Genomic DNA, 20,733 nt, shown 5'->3' with positions numbered 1-20,733 from the left:
ATAAACCTGCCCCAGGATGTTCTTTGGTTGTGGTCCTACAGATACACATGGGGACAGGTTAATAAATATACCAGAACTGTAATGGGTTTTCTCAAGGGTGACACTGGACCAATTCAATTTTCAGCTGCTTAATGTTAAACTGCATTTAAGTTTGGGTTGGTTTTCTTTTCTTTTCTTTTTTTTTTTTTTTTTGGGTATTTTGTTTTTGAAGCATGGAAAAGCATGGCTGTTTTCTGGGAGGATCTCGTTATTCTCACTGCTTGATATCCCATGAGGTCCCTTTCTATACCTGTGGTTTCTGTTTTCTCTCCTATAGAAAGCCCTACATTATGATAATATTAAGACTGAGTGCTGATGCAGGCTGAAATCAGGAATCACTGAAGTTAAAGCTGTGTACGCTGATGTAATGCTGCTTCTCAGGGGTTTTTTATTTTTTTTTTTTCCTATATTACAACTGGAGCTATTTCTTTGCCAGAAATCTTTATCTTTTTAACATTATCTTCCATAAAGTTTGAGCCAGATTTTACAGCAATAGAAAACTGCTTAGCTGTTCAATAGAGAACTGAAAATCTTATACTTTAAGTTGCCACAGCGTGGCAATGTTTCAGAGAATTTTGTCCAAGCCTGCTGACAGTATTGGTGAGCCCAGCACTGGGCTGATGGTGGAGCATTTCCCTGTGACCCTCTCTGTAATCTGAATAATAATTCAGAGTGGCGGTGAAAAGCTCCAGTGTGAAAGAGGGAGGAAGAATGCACTGAGATGCTGTGCTAGAGAATTGCAGTGATTGAGGTGAGGATAGGGTACAGGGATTTAATTATGTTTTTTTAAATCTCATCTTATTTTTAATTTGTGTGGGAGACACCAGCATTGCTGGTCTCTGAGGTGTTCATGTTCTCTTCCTATTATTTCAGCCCCCTACATCCTACTCAAATAATTTATTTTTCTGTAGGGAAAATCAAAACTGCGATTTTTTTGAAACTGAACAATGAGCAGAGTTGCAGACTTGCCTGTTTCTTACATGTTTGTTTCCAAATATTCTGTAATGTGAAAATACCATATCATTAAGGTTCTGAATTGCAATTAGGTTGTTTACCACCTTCCACATTACTGGTTTCTTTTCATAAAGTGAAGTAACCCATGTTCACACAGACCCTGTTTAACCTCTCAATGCACTGACACTTGTGATTATTGGAAGCTTTATTCCAATAAATGCCTGTGAAGGGGTAAATGTCAATCTAATTTCTCAAATTAGCCATATTTTCCAAGCCCAGAGATAGGACACTGCCCAAACTCTGGATCCAGCTTTCTTCAAGCTTAGTCAGAGTCTTGTAGCTGAGGCAGCTATCTCTATATTTTCTCCGTGCCCATATTTCCTTACAGAATTATTCCCATTTAAATATTTGGATGGGGAAAAAATTAATTTGTTGGGTTTTGGTTATGTCTTGAGTTTATGCCCTGTAATTGTGTAAAATCAAAGGTAGCTTTTCTCTTTTCCTTCTTCTTTTGCCTAATCTTGAGGTGGAGCCTGAGGGCTCTGCAAATGCACCTGCTCTGCCCAGACTCCATCAGGCAAAGCCATTCAAACTTGTTTTGTGTGCTGTGGAAGATTATGCTCAATATTTAGCTTTATTTTCACCCACAAACAAGGTCCAAAGGAGACATTTTGCCTGCTGCTTTGAGGAGAATTTTGCTGTTAGTGATAATTTGTGTGGCTCTTGGTGATAATTTGGTGGCTTTTGGGTTGCACATCAATACCCTGGTGTGTGTGAGTTCCTTCTCTATCTCTAATGTCTCTCCTTGCCCCATCCCTCTCATTTCAGAGGAGCGTCTCTGCGTGTCCCTCTCAGCACAAGGAATAACAACCATGTCCCACCAATTCAGTGATGCTCTTTTTAAATCTCACTCAGTTCTGCACAGGCCTGCTTTAACAGCAATTAGTTCCCAATGACATTCCTGTTCCTGAGGGGATCTTAAACTCATTGAAGGGTTTTCCTTACTCACTGGAAAATATGAAGCAATAGAGTTATCTTTGATGCCAATTTAATTAATTCTGCTGCAAGACACTAATGTATTCAGAAGGCTACCATGGATATTACATGCAACTGTATTGCTCACAGCCAGTCTAATTTAGGGTACTGCACTTGTATTGGGTTTTTTTACCATAGCAAAATTGAGTCAGACAATAATGCATGGATTTGGAAAAGCTTTGTAGTTCATAAACATTGTCACATTCATATTTGACTTTGTCAGCAAAGGAAAATTAGTTCAAACAAGGTGCAATGATGCATTCACTGCTCTGGGAGCCTCTAGTTCAGAACTTGACACTGATAAACTGTTATAATTAATTCTTTCCATTTAATGAGATGGCTTATACTATCAGCAAATGTGAGCTTTGATGTCAACATATTATATTGACCATCTTCCTGTATTAATTAGAACATGACTTGATGGAGGCTTTTCTTGCAGAAGACCAAAAGACAAATACAGTGAAGTTTGTTTATGCGCCTAACTAACTACACATATTGAGGCAGCTCATGAGTGCTTACCCTGAATCAGAGAATGGTTTTCAGTGATAAAGCAGGAGAAATTGGGAAAGTGAACTTGTTGGCTCTATTCCTGCATTTGTCATTGAGTCAGGCAAGTCATTAGACACAGTTTGAGTCCAGCTTACCTATCTGTTTAATGGAGATAATAAGACTTTCCTGTTGGGGAGAGGGATTTTAAGGCTTAATTAATTAATTTTGTGGAGCTCTTTGCCACACTAAAATGAAAGTCAAAATATTGCTTGCTGTAGGTTAAATTGTATGGAAACAAAGTGTAATCTGATAGTGCTGTAATTTCATGCATTTTGACTGAAAATTATGCTAACTTGATTATATTGGTGCTGACATCCACATCAGAGGATAATTCTCCACATCAGAGTTATTGGAGAGCTTGTACTAAAAATGAGTGCAATAATAGTTTACAGATTTGCATGTAAAGCGCTAAGAATAGCTGGTTACTGATCCTGCTCTCATCTGATGATTTTATTTTGCTTTATGGGTGCAGAGAACGTGCCAGAAAAATAAAAAATTGCAGTGCAGTGGGTTTTGACATTAACAGACACTAATAAGTGGTACTCAGTGGAGCCGAAAAAGAAAGTGATTAAGTAGGTCAGCTTACTTAAAGAATAGGGAATAAAAATAAGGTTAAAACAAGTGTAAATGTGTAGAAAGCATTAAATCCATCGAAGACAGCAATATTTGTACAGGTGTGTCCAGATAGAGACAAAAGGGGAGGTTTTAATGTAAAACAGTGTGGAAAAAGAGGGTGTTTGATATCCATGTGCTGGATTCTTACAGCACTGTGCATGGGAAGGAGGGGAAGAGCAAAAGGTGATTAATGTGAGCCTCAAATTGCTCTGTGCCACATCAGGCTGGTGCAGCTCCTGTCTCCTCTGAATTCAGCACCTGTCTCTGGATTCTGGGGGCTGGAGTGCCCTGCTGCCCCACAAGGGCTCTGCTTGCTCCTCAGCTCTCTGCCCAAATCTTCATCATGTTTTTTGGATGAGGGCTTGCTCAGAATAAGCATCACCTTAAATATCCAGTGTATGGGTGACAATCTGAGCAGGAAGTTTTCAATTTACTTCCACTTCCATTGCTATCTCCTTTCTTAAAAATACAATTTCCAACATTATTCATTCCATCTCCGTGATAAGAACCTTGCTGTCTTGTGTCTCTTTGATGTCTACTCTGCTCTGGAAGAAACAGATATATTCAGCCTTTGTCCAGCAATGTTTATTCCTGTAATTGCAACAACAAACTTGTTCCTGGCAGAGTAACCAGCTTCACCTTTCTGATTACTGTCATGGTGACTACTTGTATCAATATTGCACCTTAAAATGATAAAATGCCTTGATTTAGGATGGATGGATCAGTGCTTTGAGGATGATTGACAGAAATCTTGAAGATAAGTCTCTGAGACTTAGAATGCACTGAAAATTATCCTGAAAATCTGTGTTTTCATCTGGGTGTTGTCTGTCATTTTAGTTTCATCCTCTTTTCCGCAGTAATTTCAGTTGACCTCAATATGTTGTGTTAGTTTTTTCTTGTAGCACAGTCTGATTTCTGTAATAAAGTGTGTTGCCATATATAACAGGATCCCATTTCTCATCTCTGTCAAATGGAATTACTCTGGTGGCAAGGCATTCAAATCCACCTTGATATTACAATCATAGTTGTTTCACTCAGTGATGGGACAGGAACTGAAGACTTGTTTCTTTTTTTAACAAGGGCTTTCAGGTCAGACATTTGCCACAATGCTGCTTAAATTTGTGCCTTGATAATCTGAGCCCCAGCATGTACCTGTGCCTTTCTGCTGTTTGTGCGTGCTGCTGGAATAATGGAGGCATCTTGATTTCAAGCTGTCCAAGTTCAGAAAGCTCCTCAAGTTAGGAGCAGACCTGACTGAAATTCCTGAAGCAACTATCTAAGGGATGGTGAGGAGGGTGTATGGTGCTGGCTGCATCAGGATGGGTTGAAAATGGGTGGGAATCCCTGAATCTCTTATAAAAGAAAGGCCTCATAAAATCAAGCCTGCTCTGCTAAATTCGTAGCTGGCCTGTCACTTCTAAGTGCAGATAAGTACTTTGCCAGCTCCCATGCAAAAACAATCTTGGTATGAGTAGTTTGTTAACACAGCAACCAATTATTGGGGAGAAAAACAACCAGCACCTGGATAAACATTAAATCTGTCCCATGAGAATCAGTGAAGAAAATATGTAAACAATTCAAGAATAGAGAGATTTGATGGACAAGTAAAATACCTCTTACTGACCAATGGCAAGAAAGCTGTTAACCAATTAAAGTTGCACGAGGACTGTAAAAACTGTGTAAAATGGGTATGAATAAAGAATTGGTTTTTCCTGCATGAAGAAAATGGAGTTAGGTTTTAACTAATTAGACTAATTACAACAAATCCCAAAGCTGAAGTATTCTTGAGATGTATGTGAATTATTTTCAGTGTCACCTAGTGAATTTCAGGGAGCGAGCTCTGAAGATTTCACTCTGAATAAAAAGTGTTTTCTTCTGTAAACTGATCCACTGACTTGAGTGGACATTTGTTACAGGAATGTGATGCTCTAACAGAGCAAGGCATTGTCAGGGAGCAGTCACAGCACTTCCCATATTTCTAATGATGAACTCCATTTTTTGCTTCCTTTGCTGGATAGAAGTGTTAAGGTACATCAAACCTCATGGACATCACCCTTTGTTAGCTGCTTCTGGTTACACCCAAAATTTGGGAGTTAATTTAACTGGGTGCCTTTGGTTTTGGTGGTTTTTTAGCCTCTGCATGTATTTGGGTCACAGCAGCCTGAGCAAAGCTCCGCATTTAATTATTGCAGCTGAAGCTGTGATGCTTGGAAACACATTACCTCTCTCAAAGTCCCCATAATGTCATTCTGATGTTTCCTGTGCTATTGATCTACCTGCTGTTTTGTGCAGCTCTCCTGAGCTGACAGAGAATGTCAGAGCTGTCTTGTCCAAAGGCACTGGGCCACTCCAGCAGTTTCCAAGGTGCTGGGCAGGCGTTTGAGCAGCTCTGTGGATGCCTGTTTGATGTGTTCCAGGGTTTCACCCCGAGCTAATGCCAGGCTTCTAATCTGTGATATGGAAATGCCAAGGTAATTTCATGCTTTGTAAAGCTCCGTGAATATTTTTAATTATGACAGAAATGCCATGGAAATGAAGATTGTTCTGGGTTTCATTGTTGCGTGGAGTTTTGTGTGACTCTAATTTCATAGCAATTTAGTGCATTTGGCACTTTGAGATTCGTGGGTTGTCTGGAAGCATAGGAAAGTGAACCCCATATTTGTCATGGGTTTGATAACCTCGGCTAAGCTAATGTGGGCACTCTTTTGCACACTGCTAGCAATGATAGATTTTCTATTTTTCTTTTTTTTGCCACCCCCACCTTGGAGACTGATAGCCTTCAGGCTCTGAAGTGCCTCTGAAGTACAATATTTCCCCACAATGTTTCAGTAGAATTCAGTGCCATCCTGTAAGGACCACATGGGTTAGGGAAGAAGACAGCATGTTCATTAGGCTTTGTCAGCTCAAACTTTGGTTCTCTTCAGAAGCAATGGGAGTTTTTCCTTGCAAAATCCTTTCTGCCTTGCAGTGAACTTGGGGCATCAGATGGTTTCCTTTAGGACACAGGAACTGAAGGTATCAGCTTAGGGCTCAGCTTTTGCTAACTCTCCCTGACAGCACAGCCACCTGTGTGGCAGTACCAGTTGTGGGTTTCTCTTGGTCTGGATTGAAGGCACTTTAGACAGTAATTCATGTTTGGACTCAGGTGTTGATTATTTCTTATCAGTAAAACAGTCTCACTACTGTGAGTTCAGCAGCACAAAATGGCCAACGATCTCTTGTTCCAAGGTCTTTTAAGACCAAACTATCCAATTAAGAACTGACACCTGGATTATTTTCCCTTTTAACCCAATAACTGATCCCAAAGAGCCCCCAGTGGGGACTTTTCTGCCCAATTACAAAATGCCACCCAAACCCATGGAGAAGAAGGAAGAAGAAGCATGAAGAAGAAACCCAGCACAACACCCTGTGCCCTCCATCTTGCTTCCATCCACAACACACTAAAAATCCCAAAACCTAAATTTCTCACCAAGTGATACACCTACACTGCTCTCGATAACCTATTTCACACTTTTGTGGGTTCCAGTCTATTTTGAAGTCTAGGAAACTTTCTCCATGGATGAGGGTTAAAGTCAGTGCTGCCCTGGGGGTCAGGGCACCCCAGAGCAGACAGAGAAATATTCCCAGTGCCCTGGGTTTCCACAACCTGGCTGCCTTGCTCTGCTGGTTCTCAACTCATTTAAGGGCTTGTTCAAGGTATCAGGGCAGGCAGAGCAAACCCCTGTCCTGGCATGTTTTCACAGCCAGCTCTTCCTCTATGGGCTCTGAAGGATCATTCCTGCAGGTGGAAGTCGTGTTGGAAGACACAGTTGGCTGCCCAATCATATTAACTGGCTTTCCAACAAAACAAGGCATCCTATGTCTGCTGAAGTAAAACATGCAAATCCTATTAGTGTGAGAGTGTGTTAGCTCATAATTGATGTGTTTGACATATTAGTGTGCTAATTTATGTAAACTGGGTAGTCTGTGACAGATGATCATGGAAAAGGAAAGTGGGCTATTTTTAATTGACATTGTGCAAATAGCTGTGTAGTGGGTCTAAAAATGGAGGGGGGATTTTATGGAGATGTTCTAACACTTAAGTTTCAAAAAGATTTTTTTTTCCCTACCTACTCTTGGCTATCTTTCAAGTGCTCTGGAATGAGTCCACATATAATGCACAGGAAGGCAGAAATAAAAAAAAATACCATGCATCATTCTGTTCTTTGTGTTTAACAGTGGTTTTGACCCCTGAGATTTTGAAATGCTAAAGATTGAAGTTAAATAACAAACATTTCTGCCTTAGCTGGTAAATCTACAGATTTTCTTGCTATTTCCATATAATAGGTAAAATTCTCTTAAATCCTGCCAACCCACTTTCCGTGATGATTAGAATACCTGACTGTGCCAATAATATATTTGCTGAATCTTCTCTTTCCTTTCTCTCCTTTGAACGAAATCCACCCCCTAGGAAGTAAATTGTTAGTGAATGAAATGGGATTTTTTATGAATACATTTATGATTCCAAGCCATTTTCCCCATTCTCACATAGCTGCAGGCCCACTTTCCACACGGGGCTGCTTTTGAAGTTGTTTATTCTGAGTGCCCAGTAATTGGCACAATTAATCAAACGTTGTGACCGATTGCTTTAGTCAGCTCTTGTTGCCTGATTGATCAGCTGGGGTTTTCTGTGACTATAAAAATATATCTGAAGTGAAAAGGCTGCTTAGTGATGCCATTTGGGAAATGGCAGGGAAAAGGCAATGGTTTAAGGCGTGCATATTTATATTGGGATATAGTACCCCCAAACCATGGAGAAGAGAGAAAAAAATTTCAGCGCAGATGCCAGGGAAGAAAAGGATGTTATCTGTGCAAAACTTCAGCTCCTGCTGTAAATTTCTGGGGAGAGAAATGTTTCCTGTAACTATGACTCAGATTTCTGTGAATCAATAGAGCCTGTGAGGGTCAGAGGAAGTCAGTGTATTTCAGAGGTGAAAGGTGCTAAAAGTCTCTGGCTGACTGGAGCTCAAATTTTATTTTTTTTTTTAATAAAAAGGCTGGAAAGTTCTGCAATATAAAGTACAGTGGAATTACTGAGAATTACCCCCAAGAAAGATTTACCTCTCCTAGGCAGAAATAAAATAACATTTTTTCACTTTTTTTGACTTATATGGCTTCAGAAGTTGCTCAAGACAGTGAGAAATTCCCAACCTGCCTCTTTTCCCGTCCTTTGCCCTGCTTAGATCACAGAAAAAAATGGAGAAGCAGGTCCCATCTGGAAGGAAACACTGAGGATGCAATACAAAATGAGAACAGTTAGAAAGTGCAGTGATTTATTTTTATTTTTTTCAACCTATATCTGCTGAGAGTGGAGAGAGATCTATAAGAGTAAAATGGACATTTTGATAACAGATAGGGCTGGTCAAATACTTAATAGCTTGCTAGAAAGGTAAATATATGAATATTTTTAATCTAGAATTATGTTCACAGAACTCAATCTGTTTCTCAGGCATCCTGTAGCATCCAGATACACTGGGACAGATAAATGAAAGTGGAATACACTGTTTAAATGTTAAATAATCTCATCAGACTTGTGGGTATGTTTATTCCTTCCCTTCTGAAAAAAAACCAGATACCCACAAGAGTCAACTCAGTGCTTCTCCATACCCCATTTCAGTGCCAAAGGAAAGAAACATCAGACAAAAATCTTTCATATGCTTATTTATGAGGAAAAGATTCAATGTCAAAAACAGATTTCTGACTGCTTCAAAAAGAGAAATGACCTTTTGCAGGGTAGTTCACTGCTTCTCCTGCACTGAAAGACTAATAAGTGTCTGGGAGTTGATCAGCTTGCACATCTGAAGTGTGTCAATCATTCTTGTTATGAAAAGACAGATTTTTTTTTTAAAAGCTGACAACTTGTTTGTTAGGGGGGGCACACTTTTAGAAGTCACAGGGCCTGTACTTATCAAACTGAAATCCAAGATAAATTTGCACTTGAACACTAAGTGCCAACCCATGTACATTATTCTAGCCACCCTTTGCACTTGTTTTTGTTATTGTTTTATCCACTGCTGTCACTGAAATGAAAGGACTCAGGGTGAAAATACATTTAAGAAGGATCCACACTTATTTTTATAAGAGCATTTGTCACTGAAAAATAACTTTGCTTCAAAACTTCATGGACCAGGATGACTTTTACTTAGAGTGGGTTTTTTTATAAACCTCCTTTCATGTCATGCCTATCCAGACTTGCTGAGGCCTGTAAATCTTCACATAAATCTGGGTTTATACTGCAACTAGGAATAAATGCTAATTTACAGCTTTTTTTCCTTAGGCCAGGCAAAGTTGGTAGATCTGACAGAATGTTGCTTTGGGGTTTTTCAGGGATAAGGGAAGAATTTACCATAAACCTTAAATCAAGTCCATATAAGCTACCAGCAGGAACATTTATAGAAACATTTGAAACCATGAAACATTTGATTTCTATTTTTCTCTAGTAATCTAGGGTGCTATATAGTAACTAACACTGGTTTAATTAGGATGATACATTGACTAAATAGCTGATTAAAGCAAATACCAGTGTTTTAATTCATCAGTTACTATGCACTGTAACTAACACAACTTTGAAGGGGGTGATGAGCTACCTGAAAAGTTGTTGAAACTGTGTTTGATGTGGAGTCCTCCTTGGAGGTGCTGTTCTCAAAATGCACGAGGATTTTCTTTAAACCATTTTTGTCCTCTAGGGCTGTGTCCTACTAATGTCTTGGAATACTTTATAATGTTCCTGTATACTGCACATCAGAATAAATAATAAATAATTATCATAATCAGAATAAATGATTCTTGCCTAGTTTTACAGTAAATCTAATGAATAGAGACAGGACTTTTTATCAAAATACCACATTATGCACCTCTCTGTCAGGCTCTATGTTCTCTGCTTCACTGTGGTTCTGCCAGCTGCATTCAGAGAGAGTCAAAGTCACTTGAGCCACATTCACATTTTCTAAAAAATCCCTTCACCCAGGATTTTTCTCCTGGGAAGCTGAGAAGCCTCAGAGAAAAATGAAAACAGTAATTATCTCATTTGCTTCTCCTCTGTTTTGCTCCTTTGGAATGTGTTTGGAGATTGTTTACCCACAGGTGATTGTTTCATTGGATTCTGCTGTGGGTTCTTTTGATTTATTGGCCAATCAGGGCCAAGCTGTGTCAGGCTCTGGAAAGAGCCACGAGTTTTCATTATTATCTTTTTAGCCTTATGTAAGTATCCTTTCTGTATTCTTTAGTATAGTTTAGTATGGCATTCTTTAATATAATATAGTATCATAAAATAATAAATTAGCGTTTCTGAGAACATGGAGTCAGATTCATCGTTCCTTCCTACATCTGGGGGAAACCCAAATACAATAGACAGGTGTCCACTGCAGCCCAGAGTTTGTTATAGACCAAGGAAAAATTAGGATATCTTCCAAGTAGAACAGATCCTGAAGGAAAAATGAGAGATGTTCGTAATACAATGAGATCTTGTCATGAATCCAAGGAGGATTCATGGAGGAGTTGGCCTTCCATGATCCTTGTGGGTCCTTCCAACTCAGGATGGTCTGCAATGCCCCAAATGACCTTTGATAGGTTCTGGGCAAAGGTGGCAGAGCTCCACAAGTGTCAGTTTTGTGTGAGTGAAGGGGAGTTGGACGTGGAGTGAGGGACTCTGTGGCCAGCGAGCTGCTCTGTGTTAGAGGAGCTCCACAAGAGCAGAGCTCAGGGCTTTCACTGGCTCCTTGCACAGGGCTGCCTTAGTCATTGGGAATGTGTTCCACCTTCTGCTCTGACAAGAAGGGTTTTTTCAGAAAAAGCTATGTTTGATGCCAGAACAAATGTTCCCCATTTTTCCTGATTTTTATTTTTAAAATTTTTCTCAAATGCTTGTATGTTTTTTTATCCAAATAAGTGAAATTCCAATTTGTGAGGTATCCTGCTGAGCACTTCCTTTCCCCCTGGGCCCATGCAGAGGGTTGTGGAGCATCAGTATCTTTTTCTAACTGACCACTCACAAATTACCCTGTTTCTTCTTCCATGAGTACATAAAATTATCTCATTGTCTCTATTTTTAAAGCTTTGCTGGTGTATTAATAGTCTGGCTGTTCTTATTGTTTAGACTCTAGAAACAAATAAGGGTGAATCTGCTTTCATAGATCATCTTCTTTTTTCCCTCTGCTCTGTATTTTTTTCTGAAGGATTAGGTTGTATTCACAAACTGGGATCTTCTACAGCACTGGCCCTTTTTGAAATGTTGAATAATGCTATACCCCCATCCCTTAAAGAGGATGCAATACTTAAATTCTCCTGGCTATATTTTCCTCAGCTTCAACAGCCAGATCAGAAAACTTTATTATCTTGGTACTTTATTGAAGGTTTCATTGCAGAAATGTTTCTCACTTCTTTCAGCTACTGTTCACTCTCTTTGATTCCAGTAGTGTTGTCCTGAGGCTAAAATGCTACTAGAATTTTATACTTCTTTTTTCCTTTTAAATACCTTTGATCTTTAGCCTTGCTTATGCCATCATCATTTTAATGTCTAAATGTTTATAAATAAGTGGAGTACTGGAGAAGAAAGAAGCATAAAATACAGTCCTAAGGACAAAAACCATTTAAGTCCAATTTACTTAATAAACCAGAGCTTCCCAGCCTAAAGTTCTACCTACAGCTTTCAAATACTGGCAAAATTTGAGTTTCCTAAGTAAATTCACATCTTTTTCTTTCAGATACCCTCTCTTCATCCTAAACCTGAATAGTGAAGGAAATTTAGCTATGGTTAACCCCTTGCATACCAATTTCAGATAAGCTTCAAGCACTAACAGAGTACCCAAGAGAAGTCTGTGTCCTTCACTGGTAGCATTGAATATGTCTCTAATGTCCCCAGCTTCTTATAAATGAACACGTGGGTAGCATTTGCCTTTTGGATTTCTAAATTTAGGCTTTGTGCCAATATCTGCACGGGGCCTGAATTTCTCCTTTGCTTTCTGGATTAATCCCCATCAACTGTGGCAAATCTTTGCTCAAGGGTCCATTTCAGTAGAAAATAAGCACATCCCTCTCTGGCTTTGGCCACTTTGAAATCAAGCTTTTGTTGACTGAGTGTCCAAATTATAAGGAAATCAAAAATATGCCATATATAAGCTGGGCAGGGCTCAGAAACACAGATTCATTATTGTCCAATTTAGCAGTGCTGGTAGAAAACAGCTTTGTAATTTTTTGGTTTAAAGGACATTCCCATGAGAATGTCATGGAGTTCATCATGCTTAAATGATTTAGAAATTCTGAAAACCATCCCAGAATCTACTTTTAGCCACTACTTTATTTTTTGAAGGAAGAGTGAGGTGGTGGCCTCTAAGTAAGAGCACTACACCTAGACCCAAAGTTGCTCTGAAGTTTAACCCCCCAGACACAGCTGTTTATTACACTGGCAACCTTATTTTGTTTGAATTTATCTTTGTTAGACCTCTGGTAGTGCTACCAAGGATGCATCCTGATTTATACCAGTGTGAGTGAGAGTGTGGTCTGTGACAAACCAGATTCTGAGGTAGTTTCTCATTTTGGAAAGACTCTTTTCATCAGAATGGTCGAATGGGGAAGGTCTTTGAGTACTTTGGGATTTTGTTTGGGTTCTTCAAAGTGGTTTTGGTTTTTTCTGGGGACATCACCAAGACTCTTGCTAGGCGTTTGGAGATGGCCCTGCAGGATCGCTGGGTGGGATGTGGGGGGCAGACACGACAGGGAGGTGCCCTGAGTTCTCTCTCAATGCACCCCTGGGCCCAAGTATCTTGTGGGACAGAATGAGCTCTCCATCCCTTGCAGGTTGAACATTTGAAGAGCTGTCCAGGCGAGCACAGCCACAGGGATGTTCTGCGTTGGGTACCAGCTCTGGCCGTTCCTTTCCCTGCCTCACAAGATACCCCCGGGTGCTGGGGGCATTTCTGTTCCCCGATCTCGGAGGGACAGGAAAAAAGACATCGGGGAGGGGATGTGAGGGCGAGGGGGCCGGGGGCAGAGCAGGGCGGTGCGGGGGCGAGGGCGGCTCCCATCTCCATCATCTCCATCCTCTCCCATCATCTCCATCACCTCCCATCCCTCGCCTTCCGCCGGGGGCTGCAGGAGCCGGCGCTCCCGGAGCCGGCGAGCGGCGCGATCTCCCAAACTCCTGGGAGGGGAGACACCACCCGCCGTCGCCTCCTCTTCCTTCTCCTCCTCCTCCTCCCGTCCCCTCCCCGCGCAAACCCCAAATAAAAGGGGCGGGGGGCGGCAGGATGCGCCGCTCGGAGGGGAGGTCGGCGCCGCCGCCGGCCGCCTGATGCTGCCGCCATTCGCCATTGCCGGGCACGGCTCGGAGCCGAGCGCGGGCGGGCCGGGGGCAGAGCCGGCGCTCCCGGGGCCGCCGCAGCTGCAGCCCCCGCTGCCCGGCCGCCCCCGCAGCTCCCCCATGCCCGACCGCCGCCGCAGGGGGGCCCCGGGGGCCCGCTCCTGTCTGCTCTGGCTCTTTGTGCTGCTCAAGGTGAGTGCCGGGGAAGGGGAGGGCAGCGATGCGCGGCTGAGCATCCTCCGCGCCGCGCCGCCTTTGTGTGTGTGTGTGTGTGTGCCTGCCCTGCCCGCTGCGCGCTGTGCCCGCTTTGTGTGCGCGAGGATGCCCCGGGCTGGGATGCGCTCCCTCCCTCCCTCCGTCTCCCACATCCCCCCGAGGGATCGGGCTGGCTCTGAGCCCCATGCCCTGCCCTGCCCGGGTTCGGGTGGTTTTGGGGAGCGCTGTCCTTCAGCACCGCTCCCTTCCACGCTCGCACCTTTCCCCACCCCGGCACACTCCGCTGATGAGGATGCTGCTAACAAAGGGGCTGGATCGTGCCGGGTTTGTGGTGGCACAGCTGAGCGGCTCTTTTTGTGTTTCCAGCTCAGCCTGTCTTCTCGGCAGATTAATTTTTCAAAGTTCCGCCTCGTGCCGCGAGCTCGGGTTTTCACACGGTGTTTTGCATCTCTGCGCTTCAGCTCGTTTCATGGGTTCTTAAGTGTATTTTGTATGCCTCGTGTAACTTCTAAAAGAAAATGTATGTGCTGCCCAGGTGAATACTGCAAATGTCATTGCCCTGAGGAGCAGAGCTCAGCACTGCTGAAAACTTTGTTGTATATTTGTCAGTCACTGTTAAGCAGAGCTCTGCAGCTAAGGACCTGACCTTTCAGAGCCTTATAAATGTAAATGTTCTGTGGAAATCATCAGGGCTCCCTGTGTGAATAAGAGTTTGCAGGATCAGGTCCTGGAACAGCAGTGGTGTCGCTTCTAAAATTGACATTGCATTGACAGAACTATTTAAAGGGAAGCTTTCGCAGCATCTGTTCACGTATAGTAGTCAACTGTCAGCTGTCTCATTTTCATAACTGCTGAAACATACATTTATGCAAGATAAAATGCTAATATACAGACAAAATGTTGTTCCATGGAATGTGGTAGTTTAAAAAAAAGAAAATAAAAAGGACAGTAAGTCTGTGGATGTTATGGCCCAGTAGAAAGATGAGGTTTCTAGTTTTTTCATGAACACAGAAGTGCACACAGTTTTAAGTAGCTGTTTTATCCCACAATTAGAGAATGTACATTACTCTATGTTCTAGTTTTTTTTTTTTAAATAAGGTGTTTATGTGCTGTTTTTTGTTTTTTTTTTTTTTTTTTTTTAACTAGCATTGCTGTGGCAAAGCAAGACAAAAAAACAGGTAGTTTAAATCTGTATGAAATGAATAATAAATCTGAAGTAGCTGGGTAAGGTTTGAAGGTACCCAAGGGACCAGGTTTTCATTCTGTTGGAAAATAACCATCATTTCTCAGCTGAATAAACCTGGGACTGGCAGGACAAAGAAAGCTGATGAGCATTAGCAGAATTTTGTAGAGTAAGAGAAGGTAAAGCTGCAGCTTCAGATAGAGGTGCATCTGTATCTCCCTGTGTGACAGGATTATGACTTTGGTTGGATGGCAAACCCACTGTAATTAGTTATCTCTGTATGGGTATTGAACACTACAATTAAAGAAGTGAGACTTGAGGAGTTAGTCAAAGTAAATCTGGTTACAGGAGAGAAGTTGGGGAAGCAAGAACAGTGCTTGTTTCAGATCACCACAATAGGACCATTTTCCTGAGCCTGAAATTCACTGAATATTCTTCAAGATATGTGTCATTTTTTTCAGTGACAAATAATTGAAAAGATGCCATTTCAAAACAAGGCTTTTTCCCAGTTTAGCTCTGTTTAGTTCTACCAACCTGTTGAAGCAATGCTAAGATTAACCAGACTCGATTTATTAAATTGGTGCTTTGCCTGGAAGTTAATCTCATTGAGAAAGCAGTGGCATTGAACTGATGAATCTGAAGACAGGCAAAACTGATGTCTGTGTGCTTGCTGCTTCAGTGCTGGCAGCCCAAATGTCACTTGCTAAGCTGAATCTGCTTGATGTGGCCTTGATGCCCATCTGGCAATTTGTAAAATCATCAGCAGACTTTGCAAAGTGATAAAGCTGCTCAGACCACATTTCCTCCTCTCTCCTCTTGTCTTCCAATTGTTGTTATTTCATGGTGTGAAGCAATAGTGCCAGCTTATTCCAACTCCTAATGCTCTCTGGGTGCCAGATATGGTTGCCCATGGGCTAGTGAGGTGTGGTTCCTTCTTTCACAGTGTGATGTGCATGCTTTCTGTGCCCCAGGGTAGGAGCACAGTATTATTTCTGGAAATACAGCAATGTGATCTTGAACCTTTACCATTCTCCTTCTTTGGCAGTTATTTATGTGGTGGTTAATTTAGAAATTAGCAGGAGAAAGGCATTTTGTGTGAGCTCAGCCACCAGGGTGGATTCACAGCACTTGTGAGAGAAACAGGGCTGTGGGTTTTGCTTTCAGAGAAGACTCCAACTATGCCGCTGTAGTAATCTCTTAAAATATTGTTATTTTTGCAGTGGGTCTGTGTTCTCTGTTAGTTTGTTTCACTCAGAATGGCTGGAAGCAGAGTCTTCAGCAGCTTGCTCTGTAATCATCTCATTTTGGCGCGGCAAAGGCAGGGCTGAGCACAGCCCAGAGGAAAAGCTGAACTTCAGCTAAGTAAATAAATATAGAAAGTAGACACATTCCCTCATTCCAGTGACTGATGTTATGTTTCCCATCTTTTTTAACTGCAACCCAGCAGCCTTCCCTTAGTCATGACTGCACTGAGCTCTGGCCAGCTCAGGTTCTGCTCTGGATGATGTCCCTGATGTGTCAGGTGTCCCATGCTGTTGGCTTTGAGGTTGATTTGTTGAATTATTTCTGGGGGAGAAGGTAAAGCTTAATTAGAAGAGAAAAGCACCTTGAGCAAGCCAGACCTGGTGCTGTGACATTGTTTGCAATCTGATCCACCTCCAAGATGTTCTGAGCAAGGCTCTGAGTAGAAAACTGGTTGCCACAGTCCAGGCTAAATAGAAGTGATGACACTCTTCAGGAAAATTTTCTATAGGTAAAATAATGCATCTCTTATTTCCAGGAGACTGAGGTCTTTGAATATCGGTTTTATATATGCTCTTCATTTAAACCAGCAACACCGTCTTTCTTCCTCTTAGCAAGGACAACTTTTTGTGTCTAGAGGGGCAGAATTTTTTCCAATAGTGCATCAGTTTTTATTGTCTGGCATCATAGTGAGCTCTCAACTCAGGTTTACATGGACCAAGACATTCGAAGGGACTGAGGTTCTGTAAGACTTAACTTTACCCAGCAAAGGAAATCTGTTTCTACTGGTGTAATTTTCAGGAATAGCTACATCTTCAGTTAATAATCTGAAGCAAAAGCCTTACCATTAGGGTGCTGCCTTTTCCTGCAGGAAAAACCTTTTTAAGAGAGAGGCTGATTTCACAGCTGAGAGCCCCAGTGTGTCACTGCTGTTTTCTCCTGCTGGGAAAAGCAATGAATGAATAATTTGAATTTTGTTATGGAGTCCTTTTGGCAACTCTTCTCTCTCCAAGAGATGGCGGCTGAATCTCTTGTTGAGACAAGTTTTGTCGTCTTTCCTCATGGTCGTGTTTTACTAGTGTCAAAATAAAATAAAGAAAGACCCAAACCTACCTTGCCAGCTTTTTTTTTTGTGTGCAAAACAAATGCAAGGCTTCCTCATGATGGTTTCAGGCCCAGAGGTAAAAGTCTTTTCTTACCACTACTCTTGGACTGCATGGGAGGAAAAATCATCCTCCCAGGAAAAGCAAGAACTTTTGTTTTTAAAAAAGCTAACTATGAATAGTCACCCTCAGCTCAAAATTTTCTTCTGCAAGTCAGGTTCTCTCTTATTGCTTCATTTTCATGGATAATATCTGGATCAGGGTGGTTCTGGAGGGCAAAGCCAAAGGAGAGGCTGCTTGTGCCAAGTCATGTTTACGGAACTGCAGCAGTCGCTGCAAACCCCTCTCTGCCAGTGAGATCAGAGTCTGCCATTACCCTCTGGCAGATTTCCTCGTGATGAAACGACAGCGGAGCGTTGAGAAAAGATCCTTCATGCCTGCAGGAGTTATGAGCCACAGGCTCAGGTTGCACAGGGTCAGTAAGGCAATTTCTGGGTTGTATCACCTGGGTCAGGAGCTGCACTCAAGGGTGATCCCTCATCCAGGCTGGGATGGATGCAGACTCTTACCTGTGCTGATCCCGTGGCAATTCATTAAAGGGCTCTGGGGCAGTGCTGGCTGAACCTGAGAATCCCACTAATCTCTGCATTTCTGCTGTCACCACTCAGAGCAATCCAGGCAGATCATGAAATGACCTTACAGAGCTTCAGAATGAATGCTAAACTGAACAGAGCCTTGTGTAAATCCAGCTTGAGACTTATTTTACCAGACAGTCTCAGCTCTAGGGAAGGGAACATTTTTTTTTACTTAGGCATATGAGTCAGGACAATAAATGTCAAAAAATAAACCTTTGGAAACAGGTCTATTTGCTGAAGAACTTAAACTCATAGCTAACATTGATTCTAAGTGTTCTTTTAAATTATTTGCCTTTTTCATTGGAGAAGTATACATTGTCATCCTGAGCACTCTTATCTTCTATTTATTTCTTCTTCTAGTAAATTAGTGCTTCCATTTTTGTTACTCAAGGTTTTAAAAATTCTATTCTCTATACAAAACTGAGTTGGTTGCAACGTGAAGAAGAAAAAAAACTTTAATAAATATTAAGAATATTCTGAAATGAAAATCTTTACACAGACTTGAGTACCTACGAGTGCACTAATACAAATTAAGAGACTGGTTTATTAAATGTTTTGCACGTGAAATTGTAACTTCTTTTTTTTTTTTCTTATTAAATTTCTATCAATGTAGATAGAGTTGAAAAGGGGAGAATCTTTGAGACAAATGTGGCAACATATGCTAGCTGCCACATATGGAGTGTAACCGATGAGCAGAGAATGGGAAACACTGGAAACGGAAAGGTTACCTTGCTTTTCTCAGCACTCTGCAATCTCACATGAATGGCAGCCAGTGAAGGGAGCAGCTCCTAGGGAAGGAGTTTGCCATCTTTGCAAACAAAGCAAGCCAGACATGATGCATTCCATTTCTGGAACCCCCTCATTCCTGTGCTGGGAAATTACAGTGGCTTTTAGAGGGAGTTCCAGGAATAAGATGATATGCGTGGTGTCTGGCCTGCCAGAAAGGTAACACTTTGCATCAGGGCTGTGCTGGGATGAGTGTGGCAAGCTCTGCACTTTACCTTCTTGTTGAATGCAGGTATTTAGGGAAGAGATGCTTTACAGTAAGCATGGGTGATGGAAGAGTTGGTGTCACAGCTGACAGCAACAGGGAGGAGAGTTAGCAGGAAGGCTTTAAGTATGCTGGGTCTTGAGGTGGTAGCATGGACATGAGAAGAGAATGTGTGGGATATTTGGACAGAAAACATAACATTGGAGGTGGCAAAATGTGAGGATGGTGTTTAAGCACAAGCATTGAGTGCTTCAGAGGACCTGAACAGAGATAATGGAAGTAAACAACTCTGAGCTATTATTCTATGTCAGTCAGAGATTTAACATGAGGTAGCTGTTTGGTAGATATGAACCTCTTGGGGGATAAAAATCCTAAATTCCTTTTTAAGTTCTGTGTAAAAACAGATAAGGTTGCCTGTCAGTCTACACCGTTTTGATTTTGAAGTGATTTGGCCTCAGCACTTTTCTCTGTTGTTGAGACAAGGGCCTTCTTGTCTTGTCAGAAGGGTTTGAACACCTGCAGCTCCTTGGTGTGCTATAAACCTGCAGGTCCTCAGGTTAGCTGTGCTGATTTCCATCTGTATCACATGAAGGCCAAGTCTTTGGGGTAAGAGAGGTAGGTCCCAGTCATTAATTTGTCAATCTGACCAGCAGCTCCTTCAGGTTTAAGGGTTTTCAGTAATTTTCTTGTATCATCCCCTAGAATCATCCATGGAGGGGCTGTTCTTCAATGCTGGGAGGAGCCCCCAAAGCAGGCAGGCAGTCCCAATTGTCTCATTCCCTTTGTGCAATTTGCTTTCTGTCTTTTATCTGCAGCACAGCTATTCTGGATCATTTCCTATCTGTTCATATGGAAGTCATTTGAACATGGGAAATCTTCACTCCTCACTGATCTATTAAGTGGGAAGGAATGGCTTCATTCCACTTACAAACATTGAAGAAATGTTAAATTTAAGCAAGGGGAGAAAAGCCAAAAAACACTGGAAAAACCCACACACGCCCAAAACCCCAACATCTATTGCATGTGGTGAAGAACAGTAGAAAGAATTGGGGAGAAAAAGAAAAAAAAAGCCACATGGAAAGAATGCTAATTAGTGTTTTCCTAAAGCACTGCAAGGCAGATTTAAGGAAAAACAATGATCATTTTCCCAGAGCAATGAAATGAATTTATTTATTATTTGCTTAGCACTGCTGTGCCTAGCTTTGTTCTGTATGCAAAATACCTGCGGAGTCTGCCTGGAGTCTGCAAGATAGACACATCAAAATAAGGATGCTCTAGATAACTTAGAAATTATTATCATATATGCCAGTGCTGGTATTCTCCAAGGGCTGGTATACCTTCCAAACAGAAGTCACAATTGTTTCCCCCAGGAGCTGAGCAGAGGGGTTTTGGTTGTTGTTGTAGTTGTTTGTTGCTTGTTCTTTTTTTAAATTCAGTATTGATTTCTACAGGATGTTGTTCTTTAGAGCTTCTGGTAGTTTACATCAGTTTAAAACATCAAAAATAATTAATAATCAATGTGGCTTTAATCCCTTCAAAGAGAGCCCATTAACCTACAAAAAATGGTCTGGCTCACAATAGTTTCATGAAAGTGACTGTAAGCAGGGCAAGAGATGAAAGAGAGAAAGATCACTCAGATGTTTTCCTTTTTCAAAGAGAACTTGTATTTGAAACAGAGAACATAGCTAATATTTTATTGTAGTCAACTTAGTGTAAATTGGGAGCTTTGGGGTTTTTTAAAATAATTTTCTTTCTCTAACTCGCCTGCCTAATCTTGTGCTGCTATTTTCTTGAGTCATCAGTGTCTGCTTCTGAGGAAAAGATGATGATGTCAC

The 20,733-nt window shown here is 41.6% G+C and overlaps 1 protein-coding gene across 2 annotated transcripts in view; it reads left to right on the top strand.

Annotated features, from left to right (window-relative positions):
• Window positions 1–13,519: 13,519 nt before the first annotated feature.
• Window positions 13,520–20,733, top strand: part of PTPRO (protein tyrosine phosphatase receptor type O) — a 140,124-nt gene continuing 132,910 nt past the window's right edge. The window contains exon 1 of one of the 2 annotated variants that reach the window (XM_054282170.1): window positions 13,520–13,720. In XM_054282170.1, the coding sequence (XP_054138145.1) occupies window positions 13,520–13,720 (201 nt within the window). The remainder of the gene's footprint in view (window positions 13,721–20,733) is intronic. The other variant, XM_054282171.1, reaches the window with a different exon arrangement.

Source organism: Melozone crissalis, unplaced genomic scaffold (genome assembly GCF_028551555.1).
Source record: "Melozone crissalis strain CALT ecotype California unplaced genomic scaffold, PUWL_Pcris_2 ptg000033l_1, whole genome shotgun sequence".
In the NCBI taxonomy this organism is placed as follows: domain Eukaryota; kingdom Metazoa; phylum Chordata; class Aves; order Passeriformes; family Passerellidae; genus Melozone; species Melozone crissalis.
The sequence above is the reverse complement of the archived record's forward strand: the minus strand, read 5'-3'. Positions and strand labels throughout refer to the sequence as shown.